We start from the raw sequence: 16395 nt of genomic DNA on the forward strand, positions 1-16395 counted from the left end.
CGAGAAGCCACCGTAGGCAGTTGGGCTTTCGAGCAAGGGAGTGAGAAAGAACAGACCCGAACAGCTGGAACTTCCCAGGGAGGTAGGGAAAAGTGAGATGCTACATGAACATATAAAGGAGGTAACTGAAGGGAAGACAAGAGCGAATGTAGGCAGAGAGAGAAGGGATGGAGCAAACAGGGGCGGCGAACAAATAAAGAATGTCTACTAATGTCAGTGATCATTCTATAAATGGAAGGATTGCAGAGATCGTGAGAGCGCACATAGTAGAGAAGGCAATGGGCATCACGGCAATCAGACAAGGATGGAACATTCGCTTCTGCATAGAGGCTCTCAATAGGGGAAGAGTGAAAAGCACCAAGGCATAAACATAATCCTTGGTGATGGATGGGGTTAAGGCTAGAGAGAGTAGCAGGAGAGGCCGCTGAATAGATCTGGTCAACATAATTGAGGTTCGATAAAATGAGGGTTGAATGTAGGCGAAGGAGAGTTCGACGATCAGCTCCCCATGAAAGATGAGCAAGGGTTTTAAGAAGGTTCAGCCGGCTGTGACAAGTTGCCTTTAGAGAGGTTATGTGGGGTTTCCAGGATAACCTACGGTCAAAGAGTAGGCCTAGAAACCTGACTATCACGTTCAGGGATACAGGAGCCATAGAGGTACAAAGGATGATCGGAAATGACAGAGCGTCTAGTAAAAGTAAGTTGGTGAGTTTTGATACTGGAAAATTTAAATCCATGCATGGTGGCCCAATTGGAAACACGGTCGACTGCATGCTGGAGAGAAACTGTAATGAGGTGACAGTCAGTGCCTGCACAAGCAATAGCAAAGTCATCTACATAAAGTGATGACCAAATATTGGATGGAAGAACAGTGGCCAAATCATTTACAGTAAGGAGAAAAAGTGTTGTGCTCAGAACACATCCCTGAGGGACACCTTCAGCTTGGACAAAGTCCGGGGAGAGCACATTATCGACTCGAACACGGAAATGTCTGTCAGTTAAAAAGTTCTTATGGAAAGATGGTAGATTGACTTGGAGGCCTAAGGAGTAGGCTTGGACCAAAATATTATACCTCCAAGTTGTGTCATATGCCTTCTCAAGGTCAAAAAATATGGCAATAACTGAGTGGTTATTCACAAAGGCATTACGAACATACGTATCCAAACGTAGTAAGGGGTCTATGGTAGAACGGCCCTTACGAAAGCCATACTGACGAGTGGAGAGACTGTTGTGTGTCTCTAAATACCACACTAAACGTCTATTTACCAGGCGTTCCATCAGTTTGCAAACTGCACTGGTAAGAGCAATGGGACGATAGTGGGAGGCTTCATGTCCCGTAGTACCCGGTTTGCGGAAAGGGAGAACAATGGCAGATTTCCACAGCTGTGGAAGAACTCCTTGTGACCAAATAAGATTGAAAAGGCGTAAGAGGACTGCAAGGGCGGACTGATGTAAATGTTGCAACATACGAATATGAATGTCGTCGGGCCCAGCTGTCGATGATCAGCAAGCTGAAAGTGTTGCCTCCAGTTCCTGAAGTGTAAAAAGCACATTATACTGTTCCTCTCTGAGTGAAGAAAAGTCCAAGGGTGCTAACTCTCTGGCAGGCTTTGAGGAAAGAAACGAAGGGCAGAGATGGAGCCCCTGAGAAATACGGACCAGATGATTGCCAATTTCAATGGCAACATCTAGAGGGTTTGCTATATCAACACCGGCAACCTGCAGAACAGGAGCCGGGTCAGGAAAATATTTACCACTCAGTTTCCGTACTTTTTTCCAGACTGCACTCAGAGGAAGCAGAGGTGATGGTGGAGACATAATCTCGCCAGCAAGTGCGTTTAGTGTCATGGATGACACAGTGAGCGATCGCACGCTTCTGCTTAAAATCAAGAAGTCTCTCAGTGGTTCTATTATACCGGTACCTGCCCCACGCAGCGCGTTTCAAATGTACTGCACGAGCACAAGCAGGAGACCACAAAGGCATGCATTTCTGAGAATGCCTGCCCGAGGTTTGGGGTATAGAATGAGAAGCTGCGGTTAAAATGGAGGACAAGAAGAGGTGTAAAAGCTCATCAATGGAGGACGAAGAAGGAACCTCACTAAAAACAGTTAGTTGTGAGTAAAGGTCCCAATTTGCCTGATCAAATTGCCAGCGTGGGTTACGAAGAGGTGGTGAATATGAAGGGGAAGTAAGAATGATTGGAAAATGATCGCTGTCATGTAAATCCGGGAGAACAGACCAGGTGAAGTCTAGTGCGGTGGAGGAAGAGCAGACTGAGAGATCGATGCAAGAGAGAGTATGAGTACGAGGATCAAAATGGGTGCGAGTACCTGTATTTAAAACATGGAGGGGGTGGGAAGCAAGAAAAGCCTCTAGCTGAATGCCACGGGAATCACAGCGAGACCCCCCCCCCAGAGGAAATGATGGGCATTAAAATCGCCAAGTAACAGAAGTGGTGGCAGTAATGACGAAACAAGAAAGGCAATATCTGGAATAGATAATGCTCGAGAAGGAGAGAGATACAAAGAACAGAGTGTATACCACCTATGCAGGTGGATACAGACTGCTGTGTAATGCAGCAAAGTACGAACAAATAGCTGATGGCACGGAATATCAGTGCGTAGAAGAAGGGCACTTTCGGTGAAGGTCCCATCAGGAAAAGGATCCGAAGAATACAATAAATTATAGCCTGAGATGGAATAGATAACAGCAGAGTGTAATTTTGGTTCTTGTAAGCAAACGCCAACAGCGGAAAATTGGAAGAGCAACGTCTGAAGCTCACCCCGATTACCCGAGGCCGCGCATATTCCACTGTAAATAGGCCATGATTGGCAACGATAAAGATACTGGAAATCAGCAGGTAAGGGTACTTACGAACTAGAGGGGTTAGAAAAGTCCACGTGCGGTGGCAGCGGAAAACGTTCAAGCAGTGAAGGAACGGTGCGCTGTGAAGAAAGGAGTTGCACAGATGGAGAAGAGGAAAGAGAAGGAACAGAGGGTGGATCAGTGTCCATTGATGGTTTGGTCTCTGAAATATATTCAGAGATTGCTTCAAGTGTTTTGGAGTTCAGAGACGTTGTATAGGAGACAATGTTGGAGATGGAAGGAGTAGGAGTTTGAGTAAATATCGGAACTGTAATGGACTGTACCAAAGTAGGGGGGGCGAAAGGGTGGAGGGAACTGGAGAAGTGTGGGAGGGGACAGAAGAGGCAGAAACCTGCGAGGTGGCAGAAGAGGAAGGCACAGTATGAGGAGGATGATGAACCTCCACACTTGTAACAGAGTCAGTGAAAGGGGAAGACCCAGGTACAGAGACCGGGAAGGTAAAATGTGGAGGTGGATGAAGGGAAGGAGATTTTTTGGACTTCTGAGAAGTAGAGGGAAGATTGGGAGGAGGTGTCGTACGAGGTCCCGTCGATACCGGGGTTTGTGAGGGAGAACACGAAGAAGTGAGAACAGACTGAGGTGTTGAAGTAGGGACGTCTGAGCCCAGGACAGCAAAAGAATTAGATACAGGAGTGACTATGGGACTGGCAACCGCAGAGGAGGCTGCAGAAGATGGGACCCCAGAAGTAAGGGGACGTTTTGAAACACGAGAATAAGAAACATGGGGTAGTCTCCCTTGGAGGCGGAGATGAGAAACTGCCATATCATAAGAGAGACCTTCTGCCTCTTTGAGGCAACGAATTTCCCGCTCATTTAAGTAGACCTGGCAACGGCAAGAGTACGAAGGGTGAGCCTCATGACAATTAGGGCAAGAGGGAGGTCGACTGCAAGATGTATTAGAATGGTCATCGGCACCACAGACTGGGCATTCGGCTATAGATCTGCAATATTTTGCTGGGTGGCCAAATCGCCAGCAATTTCTACACTGTTGAGGTGTAGGGATCACCTTTCGAACTTCTAACCTATGTCCTGCTACATAAACAGAGGATGGGAGTTCACGGCTGTCAAAAGTTAAACGATCCACATTGCAAGGGTATCGTCTCCGCCCACGATCAGGAAGAACGTAAGTGTCTACCTTGAGAATTGGGAGATCTTGGAGTTCCAGCTGTTCGAGAATGTCATTGCCACATGTCTGGAAATTCTGTTGGACTATGGTATGGGGCAGAATAACAGTACCACTACAAGAACTGAGGGAATGATGTTTTTCGATAGTGATAGGAATAGTATCGATATGTGAAAGAAGAGAAAGATCACGAGCTTGGGTAGCATTCTGGACTGTGATGATGCGCATACCACTCTTAAGAGCATGAAAGGAAATATCTCTACCAACATGGCGTAGGAGAGCTTTGCCAATACTATGGTCAGAAAGATAGGCAGAAGAAGAAGTCGGTCTTAAAGTAAAGAATTTAGTCCATTGCGTGGTCCGAAACCGAGTGTGGAAAGGAAGTGCATGACGTGTCGGTCTTTTACTGAGTAGAATGGGAAGGTAACGAAGTAACATAAGGAGATTGTCGTTGGCGTTTAGAAGTGGGACCAGAGTTGGTCCAACGTGGGACGGGCTGGCAATTCGAAAATCGCCGCACTGTAGAGGGAGAGGCCGGAAGCATAGTCAAAAGAGAGCAGAGGTCAGACAAATAGTAGGAGTCAGTTGAAACCCCGGCACCTGAAGCGGGTGACGAAACAGCACCAGCAAGAGGTACAGGGGCCTTAGGAGTGTCCGAAGAGTGGCCAAAAGACAAGGCGAGGTCAGAATGGGGTGTGGTAACAATAAGGGGCCCGGGGGTAGCGGGGTCATGGATTGGGGACTCCATGGTTAGGTTACTTCTTTCTTTTTGTTTTTAAGAAAAAAAAAAAAAAAAGAAAATAAAAATAAAAAAAAAAATGAATAAAAAGGGGGGGACCGGGGAGGGATAGTTCCTAGGAGGAATGAAAGGGCCAGAAATCTTCCTCAGCACCCAAGAGGACCTCAGCACTGCAAGTAGCGCAGATGCAGCATGGAACCCATGCCATACCCTACCCATCATGCCAGTAAACCAGCAATCCGGGATAGCAACCTCACATCTACCGAGCTACCTCGGTGGACAAAAGAGAGGGCGGCTGGATATCCGCCACAAAGCATACCTCCTTCAGCCATCACCCCCGTAATCCGAAAGGTGGCTTCCAGAGATACACCCGTCGCCCGAAAGACACCCGATACTGGAGAGGTATCGGGACATCCCCAGGCGATCCAGATTCCACAGCAAACTACGCTACTGCCAAGAACCTCAATGGAATGGGATGGACCCCGATACCCTTTCCCCTACCTAGGAACTAGCACGCCTGTGGGAAAAATCCCAAAGGCCAAAAAGAGGAAGGGCAAAAGGAAGGGGTGGGGAGGAGGAGGAGGAAAGGAAAAAGGGGAGGATGGGATAGGGAAGGGGGGATTGGGGGGTAATTAGGTTCGGTCTGAAGAAGGAGACTGACAGGTCTAATTCCTCAGACCAAGAGCCTCTTCACCACGCCAAGGAGCCCCCCTTGAAGAGGCCCAAAACGTATAACAAATGATCAAAATCACAAAAAAATTCTCGGGTTATCACTGTCCTGTTGTTATTGCTGGAAGAGTTGGTTGGAATGGCTGCAATGGCTCAAGAGTCTGTGTTGTGAAATTGACTACCAGAATGTTTTTGTAATTTTTTTTTTTTAACACACTGGCTCTCTCCCACTGAAGTACTGTGACCCAAAAAAAGAAACACTTTAACCATCATTCATACTATCACTGTCTTGCCAGTGATGCACAGATACGAGTTCAGATGTCTTTCCAAACAGCAACTATCTCCACCCCACCTTTAGAGCACAAAAGCAGAGGGTGGAGGGAGGCAGGGATGAGCACATATAAACAGCCTTGTTTATCACAAGACAAAAGTTTAACAACTAAATTAGCACAAATTATATACAAAGTAGGTTCTGTTAGGTAAAATTACTCAAGTGCAACTAATATGACATTTTATTGTGGCAATGTTTCACTCTCCAGAAGCTTTATCAAGCCGTTATGGTAATGGATTGACAAAGCTCCAGGAAAGCAAAGTGTTGCCACAATAAAATGTCACATTAGTTGCACTTGTGTCCTTTTACCTAACATATTGTTGGTAATTCTACCAACATTATTACAAAGTAGGTTCTGTATACACATTATTTCCAAGTTCCTCTCAATTTTAATCTTCATTATGCACCTGAAGAGAAGCAGAGGGTGTATAAATAGTAGTGGTAGTCTTTCTCACGGACAGATGCAGAACTTGTGAACCCAGTTTATAAACATTACCCCCAGTATCCTCACAATGATGCAAAGGATATTAGACCTGTGACTCCTGCGATAAACAGTTTATATATAAACACTGAATACTGTGGTGGTCTTACAAACTTCAAATGCAAAGATGTATTATGGTAGTGCCACAAGATCATCCCTTCACATTATTATTAATCACTGACATCTGTATAAATACACTTAGGATAATTACATATATGACAGATACAGGAATGAGTAGTTATAGTGAAATTATCGGTTACTAGCCTTCATGTGTACTGCCTTTTAACTATTTTCACCTAAATTTATGGTGTACTCAGACAATATGCAGTAATTTTTTCATTCGAGCTACGTCACATGTTAATTGATGGTTTACTGCAGATAAAAGCGAGGTGGAGAGGGAAAGAAGCGAAGAATGGGAAATTATTATTAATGGTGATGTATATAATTATCACACACACAAAAAAAAAAAAAAAAAAAAAAAAACATTTAACCTAAGTAGTTAGCTTAACGTGGGTAATGAAAACAAAGCGTGCCATTTATTAGCACAGTACATGTATATAGTAAGAGTATAGTGATTACCGATTTAATAAATTAAAATCCTGCGAAGGAAAATAAGCCATGCTACCTTAAGTGTTGTCAGTTGTAATGCTTCCACAAGTTACTGACATAAATTTGTCTTCTACATGAAGTCTTTGATGTGTGAGGCAATTGATGTCTGAAGAACAGATAAGAGTTTGAGGACAAAAAGCTTTTTAGACAGATTGAACAAAGACATTTTCCATTCATAATGAATATAAATACAGTACTGTACCTTCAATTTAATGTTTCTTATGGTATTATTTTTGTCATGTGCAGTATCTGGTATAGTATATCATGCCTAAATTCCTTGATCCTTCTCAACTGTTAATGATGTTCAATATTTTAGTCTAAGGTTTCTAAGATTACTGATAACAATAATAATTAAAGAAAAAAAAAAACAGGTATTTCCACTGGAAACCTGCTCAGTTACAGCAGTTAAGTTTAAGATGTAGATAGAGTGAAGATCAGATGAACACACCGGTGACTATTTCACGAGATCATGAGTACATATTCTTATGGTCATAAATCAACTAAGGAGAATTCACTTTACCCCACTGGACATAAAAAAAGACCACTAGGAATATTACATTATTGTCAATGACTTTACCCATAAAAGTTTCTCAAGTACTATATTCCAATTTTCACAAAATTCTCAGTAAAAACTACTTGATCATACCCAGTTGTTTCATGTTGTCAGTCAGGACTTTAATATTATCATTTTGGTGACTCTCTATATTAAGGTTACGTAATGGGTTCTTGGCCGTGCGTGTATGCCACACTAGAATATCTGTACACCCATTAGCTTTCACTTCAATTTCATTTATGTTTATATTTAGAGATTTAAGAAATCCATCTTCTTCATGTCCAGCTATATAAGGCATTGTCACTTTTTTCTGAAAGCAAAAAGAATAATTAGTTGGATGAAAAATTAAAAGCAAAGCTGGAAAATCATTGGCTAAGGCATGCATTCAGAAAGGGGAATACTATATATAAGCATGAAACTAGAGAAAAGATTTTCCAAGATAGTAAAAATTCAATTAATATAATTTGGATAAACTTAAAAGAGCCCAAAGATTCTTCTTAATATGAGCCTAAAAAATTCTCAGAAACTAAAACAAATATGAAGAATGACAACTAGATGAATTAAATCACTGAAATTTGGAGAAAAACAAATAAGTGACAAACTTTCTACAAATGTGCAGTGACAGTCTCAGGAGTTGTGTACCCTCTGATGCTTAATCAGCTACAAGTGTTTAGGTCACTAGGGTGGAATAGTAACTTTCCTATCACACGAGCGTGAAAATAATCATATTACTACCCATCAGGAGGGTGGGAATGCTACAGGCAGTCTCTGCTTTATGAATGATCCCTTTATATGAAAATTAGCTATAACTAAGGTAGGATATTCAGGTGTAAGAGGAAGACTAGTGCTGTAAGGTGTAAATGTTGACACACACTCCTATGGATGTCACCAAGTCAAGCCACTTTTGTATTAATGTTGGTACTCTGACAGCATCAATGTAGCTTAGCATAATGTGAAAGAAATGTTGTAAGTTCTTCAATATGACAAAAACTAGTGGGGGTGGACTCCCACTAGTTTGTACTGAAGGAGGGGGATAAATGCAACCACTGAGAAACACAAAAGTAGTGATACCCAGTTGCTTTGGGAACCTGACAGGTCTGCAGCATACTGGGTTTGAGCAGCTAGTGGTTGTCCAAAAGCAATTTTGAGCTCTGAGGAAAGTGTATGACCATGCAGAGGTTGGTAGAGGGTATTGCAGGAACTTGGGCACCAGGAGAATTAACTAATATCTTGCTTATCATAAAGTAAAAAACTGGAGCAACATCCCAAGAATAAACAAAAGGAAACTAAATACAGTAACTGTACCCACCCTAAACCACAATCACAATCTATTACCCTACCTGTTGAACAACACAAGGATGGCACTTCCAGAACTGACTAAGAAAGGCTTAGCAAAGTTGCCTGTTTAGACAAGAGCTCAAACTGTGTCTGTCTTTCAGCTAATAATGACAGCAGGGAAACCAGAACAAACACCAGGAGTCATACACTTTTGGATGCCACCCCAGGATCTGCTGGAAACCTCCAGCAAGACTTGTCTTCAGAAGCTCTGCCAGATGGCTGGCTGATATCTCACCAGAGGGTCACCTGACATGCTTTTTGATGATACAATTTCCAATGGGTAGAGTGATAACCACCACAGCTCTACCAGTGGAAGCTACATTTGAACAGAGCCAACATTGATTCCTTTTCCCTTCTAAGAGCTGAATTTCACAAAAGGGTAAACATTCTCACTAATGAAATCAAAAGCAGAAGGAGAGCCAGGGAAGTATTTAGATTCGATCTGAGGAAGTGGAGGTAAAATTCCTCAGATCAAGACCTTCTTCCTCGCAGCAAAAGACCCCCCCCACTCTATGGAGAATTTTGAAAACAAATTCATACACTGAATGCATAATTTGCATTAACGAATGTCTAATCTTACCCTGCCTGTATGAAGGTGGCATGAAGTTCTCATTCTATACACGTACCTGCTGTCAAACATTTGTTTTAAAACAAGTGGCACTTCTTGCAAGAAGGTACAAGTGTATTGTTCCCATCAATACAGTGAAGGGCTCTCAATCTGAGAAACAGGAGCAATTTTCCACTTTCCTGAATAAAATGTAGTTACCTCCCATTTCTCAGGCAATGTATGACCATTATGGCCTTTCCCATAAATATAATAAAAAGTAAACTCTTGCTTTATCTTGCTAAGCCATAATATTATTTTACATTCGACTCTACAAAATTAGTTCTGAAAGGCCAATAAATGACGAATGAAGTGGTGCAAAGGCCAAGAGGTAGAACAATACTTTCATAAAAAAACTAATGTTTTCCTGCTAGTTGACAATGTTCAAAAAAAGAGGAGGCTGTTCCATTCTCTCTCCCAACTTGCATCAAAACTTCATTAAATTTTGCCACCAATTCTTAACCTGCAGCTTTTCAGATTCCTCACAGTTTCATCTGTTAACATCCTAGTATGCTGAGATAATAAACCCTTAACCAATTTTAACATGAAAATTTAATATATAAATCTTAGTAACTTTGAAAACAATTCAGTAGCAACTATTAATAATAATAATAATAATAATAATAATCACCTGTTTCTTCATATAGCCAACACCAACAGCAAATCCAGCCATGTCCACCTGGAACTTTCTGCCTGCTGGCCACCCATCATAGAATCCAACCACTTTTCCCTGGGCAGAAAAAAGTAAGTTTCTGTAACATTTTTTTTCCTTTAATAGTCATTTACAATAATATGTACTTGAAATTGTGATAATGCACATGTTAATGCTAAAGAAATATAAATGTATTATCTATGATAAGGTAACCACAATGGTAAAACTAAAGAAAGAATTTCAATACTATGATACAGGTCAGCCATCACAAAGCCAGCAATCAGATATCCGGTTCCATCAGCTATACGGCACTAATTTCAGCTAGCATAATTTCAAATTTCCAGGGTCGCCACATCAACCTGCTGCTACTGCTTGGTGGCACTACTTGCTGCACAAGTCATTCCAATTTCTTTTTCTCCATTTATTGTTATAACTTGCTTACTTTTAGCCCTACCCATGGTTCCAATGAATAAAAGAAATGCTTCTCGTTGTGTAAAGCACCTACACAGTACATTGTCCATTAAAGATAAAGTGGCTTTGAAGCCACTGTCGGTTGCCATGATCTCAGTCTCGTGATGCAGGGGAATATGCTTTGTTATTACGCTAATATCAACACTATGGCTTATTTGCCTATCACAATTGATCTAATATGACATAATAAACAATATAAATAACATAAAAACATGTTAAATATTCCAGGATGAATAATATTTGGCATAATACCGAGCAGTTCGATGGAGGCATGAAGAGGATATGGGATACAAGTACCATTCTCCCATCCCTGTCCTGGGTGCTTATATTAGCAAAAATGGAGTATAGCACAGGGCTAACTGTGATAAACCTGGAGTTTACCTGGAGAGAGTTCCGGGGGTCAACGCCCCCGCGGCCCGGTCTGTGACCAGGCCTCCCGGTGGATCAGAGCCTGATCAACCAGGCTGTTGCTGCTGGCTGCACGCAAACCAACGTACGAGCCACAGCCCGGCTGGTCAGGAACCGACTTTAGGTGCTTGTCCAGTGCCAGCTTGAAGACTGCCAGGGGTCTGTTGGTAATCCCCCTTATGTATGCTGGGAGGCAGTTGAACAGTCTCGGGCCCCTGACACTTATTGTATGGTCTCTTAACGTGCTAGTGACACCCCTGCTTTTCATTGGGGGGATGTTGCATCGTCTGCCAAGTCTTTTGCTTTCGTAGTGCAACATAAAACAAATAAAAAACTATTTTCTCTACATAGATTATCACACACAGCAGCATATGTGTAGAGAACCTAGGATAACCCAAAAAAAGTCAGACAAAGTGGCTTGGGCTAGCATACATGATTTTTGGTAAATATTCGATTTCCAGCCAGGGTAGAAACATTGGGCGTGCTTCTTTACACCTGTTGTCTATGTTCACCCATCAGTAAATGGGTACCTGGGTGTTAGTGGACTAGTGTGGGTCTTATCCTGGGACACTGACCTAATCTGCCTGAAATAGTAGTATGTCACTGATGTCGGCTAGGCCTGTAAACCATGTACATGTACTTGTAGTAAATTATTATTTATTTATTATCACACTGGCCGATTCCCACCAAGGCAGGGTGGCCTGAAAAAGAAAAACTTTCACCATCATTCACTCCATCACTGTCTTGCCAGAAGGGTGCTTTACGCTAGTTTTTAAACTGCAACATTAACACCCCTCCTTCAGACTGCAGGCACTGTACTTCCCATCTCCAGGACTCAAGTCCGGCCTGCCGGTTTCCCTGAACCCCTTCATAAATGTTACTTTGCTCACACTCCAACAGCACGTCAAGTATTAAAAACCATTTGTCTCCATTCACTCCTATCAAACACGCTCACGCATGCCTGCTGGAAGTCCAAGCCCCTCGCACACAAAACCTCCTTTACCCCCTCCCTCCAACCTTTCCTAGGCCGACCCCTACCCCACCTTCCTTCCACTACAGACTGATACACTCTTGAAGTCACTCTGTTTCGCTCCATTCTCTCTACATGTCCGGACCACCTCAACAACCCTTCCTCAGCCCTCTGGACAAAAGTTTTGGTAATCCCGCACCTCCTCCTAACTTCCAAACTATGAATTCTCTGCATTATATTCACACCACACATTGCCCTCAGACACGACATCTCCACTGCCTCCAGCCTTCTCCTCGCTGCAACATTCATCACCCATGCTTCACACCCATATAAGAGCGTTGGTAAAACTATACTCTCATACATTCTCCTCTTTGCCTTCAAGGACAAAGTTCTTTGTCTCCACAGACTCCTAAGTGCACCACTCACCCTTTTCCCCTCATCAATTCTATGATTCACCTCATCTTTCATAGACCTATCCGCTGATATGTCCACTCCCAAATATCTGAATACATTCACCTCCTCCATACTCACTCCCTTCAAATCTGATATCCAATCTTTCATCACCTAATCTTTTTGTTATTCTCATAACCTTACTCTTTCCTGTATTCACTTTCAATTTTCTTCTTTTGCACACCCTACCAAATTCATCCACCAATCTCAGCAACTTCTCTTCAGAATCTCCCAAGAGCACAGTGTCATTAGCAAAGAGCAACTGTGACAACTCCCACTTTATGTGTGATTCTTTATCTTTTAACTCCACGCCTCTTGCCAAGACCCTCGCATTTACTTCTCTTACAACCCCATCTATAAATATATTAAACAACCACAGTGACATCACACATCCTTGTCTAAGGCCTACTTTTACTGGGAAATAATTTCCCTCTTTCCTACATACTCTAACTTGAGCCTCACTATCCTCGTAAAAACTCTTCACTGCTTTCAGTAACCTACCTCCTACACCATACACCTGCAACATCTGCCACATTGCCCCCCTATCTACCCTGTCATACGCCTTTTCCAAATCCATAAATGCCACAAAGACCTCTTTAGCCTTATCTAAATACTGTAAACACCTGGTCCACACACCCACTACCTTTCCTAAAGCCTCCTTGTTCACCTGCTATCCTATTCTCCGTCTTACTCTTAATTCTTTCAATAATAACTACCATACACTTTACCAGGTATACTCGACAGACTTATCCCCCTATAATTTTTGCACTCTCTTTTGTCCCCTTTGCCTTTATACAACGGAACTATGCATGCTCTCTGCCAATCCCTAGGTACCTCACCCTCTTCCATACATTTATTAAATAATTGCACCAACCACTCCAAAACTATATCCCCACCTGCTTTTAACATTTCTATCTTTATCCCATCAATCCTGGCTGCCTTACCCCCTTTCATTTTACTTAATGCCTCACGAACTTCCCCCACACTCACAACTGGCTGTTCCTCACTCCTACAAGATGTTATTCCTCCTTGCCCTATACACGAAATCACAGCTTCCCTATCTTCATCAACATTTAACAATTCCTCAAAATATTCCCTCCATCTTCCCAATACCTCTAACTCTCCATTTAATAACTCTCCTCTCCTATTTTTAACTGACAAATCCATTTGTTCTCTAGGTTTCCTTAACTTGTTAATCTCACTCCAAAACTTTTTCTTATTTTCAACAAAATTTGTTGGTAACATCTCACCCACTCTCTCATTTGCTCTCTTTTTACATTGCTTCACCACTCTCTTAACCTCTCTCTTTTTCTCCATATACTCTTCCCTCCTTGCATCACTTCTACTTCGTAAAAACTTCTCATATGCTAACTTTTTCTCCCTTACTACTCTCTCTACATCATCATTCCACCAATCGCTCCTCTTCCCTCCCGCACCCACTTTCCTGTAACCACAAACTTCTGCTGAACACTAACACTACTTTTTTAAACCTACCCCATACCTCTTCGACCCCATTGCCTATGCTCTCATTAGCCCATCTATCCTCCAATAGCTGTTTATATCTTACCCTAACTGCCTCCTCTTTTAGTTTATAAACCTTCACCTCTCTCTTCCCTGATGCTTCTATTCTCCTTGTATCCCATTTACCTTTTACTCTCAGTGTAGCTACAACTAGACAGTGATCTGATATATCTGTGGCCCCTCTATAAACATGTACATCCTGAAGTCTACTCAACAGTCTTTTATCTACCAATACATAATCCAACAAACTACTGTCATTTCGCCCTACATCATATCTTGTATACTTATTTATCCTCTTTTTCTTAAAATATGTATTACCTATAACTAAACCCCTTTCTATACGAAGTTCAATCAAAGGGCTCCCATTATCATTTACACCTGGCACCCCAAACTTACCTACCACACCCTCTCTAAAAGTTTCTCCTACTTCAGCATTCAGGTCCCCTACCACAATTACTCTCTCACTTGGTTCAAAGGCTCCTATACATTCACTTAACATCTCCCAAAATCTCTCTCTCTCTCTCCTCTACATTCCTCTCTTCTCCAGGTGCATACATGCTTATTATGACCCACTTTTCACATCCAACCTTTACTTTAACCCACATAATTCTTGAATTTACACATTCATATTCTCTTTTCTCCTTCCATAACTGATCCTTCAACATTACTGCTACCCCTTCCTTTGCTCTAACTCTCTCAGATACTCCAGATTTAATCCCATTTATTTCCCCCCACTGAAACTTCCCTACCCCCTTCAGCTTTGTTTCGCTTAGGGCCAGGACATCCAACTTCTTTTCATTTATAACATCAGCAATCATCTGTTTCTTGTCATCCGCACTACATCCACGCACATTCAAGCATCCCAGTTTTATGAAGTTTTTCTTCTCTTTTTTAGTAAATTTGTAGTAAATATGTTAATTATTATTATTATTATTTTTTTTTTTTCAACAAGTCGGCCGTCTCCCACCGAGGCAGGGTGACCCAAAAAAGAAAGAAAATCCCCAAAAAGAAAATACTTTCATCATCATTCAACACTTTCACCACACTCACACATTATCACTGCTTTTGCAGAGGTGCTCAGAATACAACAGTTTAGAAGCATATACGTATAAAGATACACAACATATCCCTCCAAACTGCCAATATCCCAAACCCCTCCTTTAAAGTGCAGGCATTGTACTTCCCATTTCCAGGACTCAAGTCCGACTACATGAACATAACTGGTTTCCCTGAATCCCTTCACTAAATATTACCCTGCTCACACTCCAACAGATCGTCAGGTCCCAAGTATCATTCGCCTCCATTCACTCCTATCTAACACACTCATGCATGCTTGCTGGAAATCCAAGCCCCTAGCCCACAAAACCTCCTTTACCCCCTCTTTCCAACCCTTTCGAGGACGACCCCTACCCCTCCTTCCTTCCCCTATAGATTTATATGCTTTCCATGTCATTCTACTTTGATCCATTCTCTCTAAATGACCAAACCACCTCAACAACCCCTCTTCTGCCCTCTGACTAATGCTTTTATTAACTCCACACCTTCTCCTAATTTCCACACTCCGAATTTTCTGCATAATATTTACACCACACATTGCCCTTAGACAGGACATCTCCACTGCCTCCAACCGTCTCCTCGCTGTTGCATTTACCACCCAAGCTTCACATCTATATAAGAGTGTTGGTACTACTATACTTTCATACATTCCCTTCTTTGCCTCCATAAATAACATTTTTTGACTCCACATATACCTCAACGCACCACTCACCTTTTTTCGCTCATCAATTCTATGATTAACCTCATCCTTCATAAATCCATCCGCCGACACGTCAACTCCAAAGTACGTATCTGAAAACATTCACTTCTTCCATACTCCTCCTCCCCAATTTGATATCCAATTTTTCTTTATCTAAATCATTTGATACCCTCATCACCTTACTCTTTTCTATGTTCACTTTCAACTTTCTACCTTTACACACATTCTCAAACTCATCCACTAACCTTTGCAATTTTTCTTTAGAATCTCCCATAAGCACAGTATCATCAGCAAAAAGTAACTGTGTCAATTCCCATTTTGAATTTGATTCCCCATAATTTAATCCCACCCCTCTCCCGAACACCCTAGCATTTACTTCTTTTACAACCCCATCTATAAATATATTAAACAACCATGGTGACATTACACATCCCTGTCTATGACCTACTTTTACCGGGAAGTATTCTCCCTCTCTTCTACACACCCTAACCTGAGCCTCACTATCCTCATAAAGCTCTTTACAGCATTTAGTAACTTACCACCTATTTTATATACTTGCAACATCTGCCACATTGCTCCTCTATCCACTCTATCATATCATATTATTATTATTATTTCTCTCAAATGTTTGTTGGGCTATCTTATTGAAACTTGGGCAATGTATGATGGAAAGATGCTTCTTAATATACACCAAAAATGAAAGAAATCAAACCATAAATAATGGAGTTCACTTCTCAGCCATTAGCAGCCTCATAGCGGTATATTTTCATATGGTTTTTATAGTTGTTTTCTTGCTTTTTGGTCACATTTGATAGAATGGAAGATATATTACA

The 16395-nt window shown here is 41.9% G+C and overlaps 1 protein-coding gene across 5 annotated transcripts in view; it reads right to left on the minus strand.

The window, feature by feature from the left end:
- Window positions 1-5470: 5470 nt before the first annotated feature.
- The window catches only part of LOC128694983 (galactosylgalactosylxylosylprotein 3-beta-glucuronosyltransferase S), a 109067-nt gene continuing 98142 nt past the window's right edge, over window positions 5471-16395 (minus strand). For all 5 annotated transcript variants that reach the window (XM_053785358.2, XM_070091386.1, XM_053785356.2 and 2 more), the window contains 2 exons: window positions 9966-10064; window positions 5471-7702 (listed from right to left, as the gene is read on the minus strand). In XM_053785358.2, coding sequence (XP_053641333.1) covers window positions 7472-7702; window positions 9966-10064 — 330 coding nt within the window. In that variant the 3' untranslated portion in view covers window positions 5471-7471. The remainder of the gene's footprint in view (window positions 7703-9965; window positions 10065-16395) is intronic.

This window comes from Cherax quadricarinatus, chromosome 35, assembly GCF_038502225.1.
Source record: "Cherax quadricarinatus isolate ZL_2023a chromosome 35, ASM3850222v1, whole genome shotgun sequence".
Lineage (NCBI taxonomy): Eukaryota > Metazoa > Arthropoda > Malacostraca > Decapoda > Parastacidae > Cherax > Cherax quadricarinatus.